The sequence below is a fragment of the Octopus bimaculoides genome, chromosome 5 (genome assembly GCF_001194135.2).
Source record: "Octopus bimaculoides isolate UCB-OBI-ISO-001 chromosome 5, ASM119413v2, whole genome shotgun sequence".
Classification (NCBI taxonomy): domain Eukaryota; kingdom Metazoa; phylum Mollusca; class Cephalopoda; order Octopoda; family Octopodidae; genus Octopus; species Octopus bimaculoides.
In genome coordinates, this window is record NC_068985.1 from 13712823 (window position 1) to 13715826 (window position 3004).

Consider the following 3004-nt stretch of genomic DNA (forward strand, 5'->3'; position numbering starts at 1 on the left):
GCTTAGCGGTATTTCGACTGCCGCTACGTTCTTAGTTCAAATTCCGCCGAGGTCGACTTTGCCTTTCATCCTTTCGGGGTCGATAAATTAAGTACCAGTTATGCACTGGGGTTGATGTAATCGACTTTCTCTGTCCTTGTTTGTCCCCTCTATGTTTAGCCCCTTGTGGGCAATAAAGAAATAAGAAGCTTGCTTACCAAACACATAGCTTTGGGTTCAGTCCGACAGCGTGGCACATTTGGCAAGTGTCTTCTACTATAGCATCGGGCTGACCAAGCCTTGTGAGTGGATTTGGCAGACGGAAACTGAAAGAAGCCCGTCGTATATATATATATATGTCTATGTATATGTTTGTATGTCTGTTTGTCTCCCTATCCTCACTTGACAACTGATGTTGGTGTGTTTACATCCCCCATAACTTAGCGGTTCAGCGAAAGGGACCGATAGAATAAGTACTAGGCTTACAAAGAATAAGTCCTGGGATCGAATTGTTCAACTAAAGGTGGTGCTCTAGCATGGCCGCAGTCAAATGACTGAAACACATAAAAGAAACAAATCAGTGACCAACTCACCTGAATAGGGGTCTGTTATTCTTGTACCCATGAATACAGCTTTTACCTGCGGATTCTGGACTTTTAGTTCTGCTAAAGATTCCTTGATTTTACCATTTAATGTAATCATTTTTAAGTTGTAACTAAAACAGATAAAGGGCAACGCATGAAATTCCGTATGAAATTGTCCACAAGATTTTATAAAAAGACTTCAATAAAAAAAAAAAAAAAGCTAAAAGCAACAAAAATGAAAACATTATCTAATTACAAATTAACGAGGGAGACTCTTATTACCAGACCAGAGAATTGCTCATAAACCTCATGATCAAGAGTTTGGTAGCCTAACCATACCATCATCATCATCATCATCATTTTCCTCACCACCACTACCACCACCATCACACCTGCCCCCCCCCACCCCTACTGCTACCACCACCACCACCACCACAACCAGCATCAATGTTTTAACAGCCACTTTTCCATGCTTGCATGGGTCAGACATGCTTTGCTGAGGTAGATATTCAACAGCCGGATGCTCTTCCTGTCACCAACCCCCAACTATTTCTAAGCAAGGTGAGGTGTTATTTCTCCATGGCTATAGTCACACATGTTTCCGCACACATTTGGAAACCAATGACACCACTTGTATGTCGATGCTCATTTGCAGCTATCACATTCTATCGAGACTAATTGGTCGTTAGAGTGCCATGCTAACAATGCCAGTGTTGTGGGTTCAATCCCGATACTGGCCAGCTAGTCATTTTTAAGTGCCCTAGCATGGCAAGTATAAAGACTGAAAAAAAGTAAATGATTAAAGATACACACTCTCTTCCACTCTCTCTTTTTTTTTAAGCCTGATACCTAATCTATCAGGCTCTTTTGCCAAACCACTAAGTCATGAAGATGTAAACAAACCATCACCAGTTGCCTATGGGTGTCATAGGAGGCAAACACAGACACACATTTCACTATGCTGGACTGCTAAATCTACAGGTTTTTTCATTCTTTCACTCTGTTTATTTTTTATTATTCCTTTCTGTTGAAGAGCATAGGCTTGAAATGTAAAAGACTTTTTCATTTTCCCAAGTGTCAAACTAATACACTTGCTTGTTGTTCATACACTTGTCTTCGTCTTTTGTTTTTCTATAAATTTCGACCACATGTAGATATATCATCATTATCGTTTAATGTCTGTTTTCCAAGCTGACATGGGTTGGACAGTTGACTAAGGTCTGGAAAGCCAGTGGCTGCACCATGCTCTGATCTGATCTGGCAATGTTTCTACAGCTGGATGCCCTTCCTAATGCCAACCACTCTGAGAGTGTAGTGAGTGCTTTTTACATGCCACTGGCACAGGAGCTAGTCAGGCATTGATCCCATTCAGATAGTGCCTTTTACATGCCACCGGCACAGGAGCCAGTCGGGAGGCACTGGCATCAGCTATGCTCAGATAGTGCTTTTTACGTGCCGCCGGCACAGGAGGCAGTCAGGCAAACCTGGCATCAACCACGTTCAGATGATGCTTATATATACATATATATTACTGCCTGGTATCTTAGGAAAATGTTTTTTTTACTATAGTCCCATGAGAGGATTTGATAAATGAAAACTGGTTGGCGTTAGGAATAGCATCCAGTCATAGAAACCATGTGAAATCAGATTGGAACTTGGTACAGATCATCATCATCATTATCATCATCATCGTTTAACGTCCGCTTTCCATGCTAGCATGGGTTGGACGATTTGACTGAGGACTGGTGAAACCGGATGGCAACACCAGGCTCCAGTCTGATTTGGCAGAGTTTCTACAGCTGGATGCCCTTCCTAACGCCAACCACTCAGAGAGTGTAGTGGGTGCTTTTATCCAGTTTAACAATTCCAGTCTAGCCATCTAATTCATGCGAGCATGGCAAGCAGAACAAAAAGATGGTGATGATGATGATGATATATATAGACATGGCTGTGTGGTAAGTAGCTTGCTTACCAACCACATGGTTCCAGGTTCAGTCCCACTGCATGGCACCTTGGGCAAGTGTCTTCTACTATAGCCTCAGGCCAACCAAAGTTTTGTGAGTGGATTTGGTAGACGGAAACTGAAAGAAGCCCGTCGTATGTTTGTGTGTGTCTCTGTTTGCTTCGCCCGCCTTCGCTCATCAATCGATGCTGATGTGTTTATGTTCCCCATAATTTAGCGGTTCGGCAAAAGCAACCGATAGAATAAGTGCTAGACTTACAAAGAATAAGTCCTGGGGTCGATTTATTCGACTAAAATCCTTCATGGCGATGCTCCAGCATGGCCGCATATATATCTGTGCTGTGTTGGGACCGGCATGTCAAAGAATAGACCCAACGTTTCCTCTGCGTGTTGGTTTGTTTACGCCGTCGTAACTTAGCGATTCGGCAAAATAAGCTGATGGAATAAACATCAGGCTTAAAAAATAAGACCTGGGGTC

The 3004-nt window shown here is 42.6% G+C and overlaps 1 protein-coding gene across 1 annotated transcript in view; it reads right to left on the minus strand.

Moving 5' to 3' along the window:
• Positions 1-3004, minus strand: part of LOC106877219 (FAD synthase) — a gene marked incomplete at its 3' end in the record, with an annotated part of 59647 nt that overhangs the window by 27838 nt on the left and 28805 nt on the right. Inside the window, exon 9 of the mRNA XM_052968011.1 lies at positions 573-694. Within this exon, the coding sequence (XP_052823971.1) occupies positions 573-694 (122 nt within the window). The remainder of the gene's footprint in view (positions 1-572; positions 695-3004) is intronic.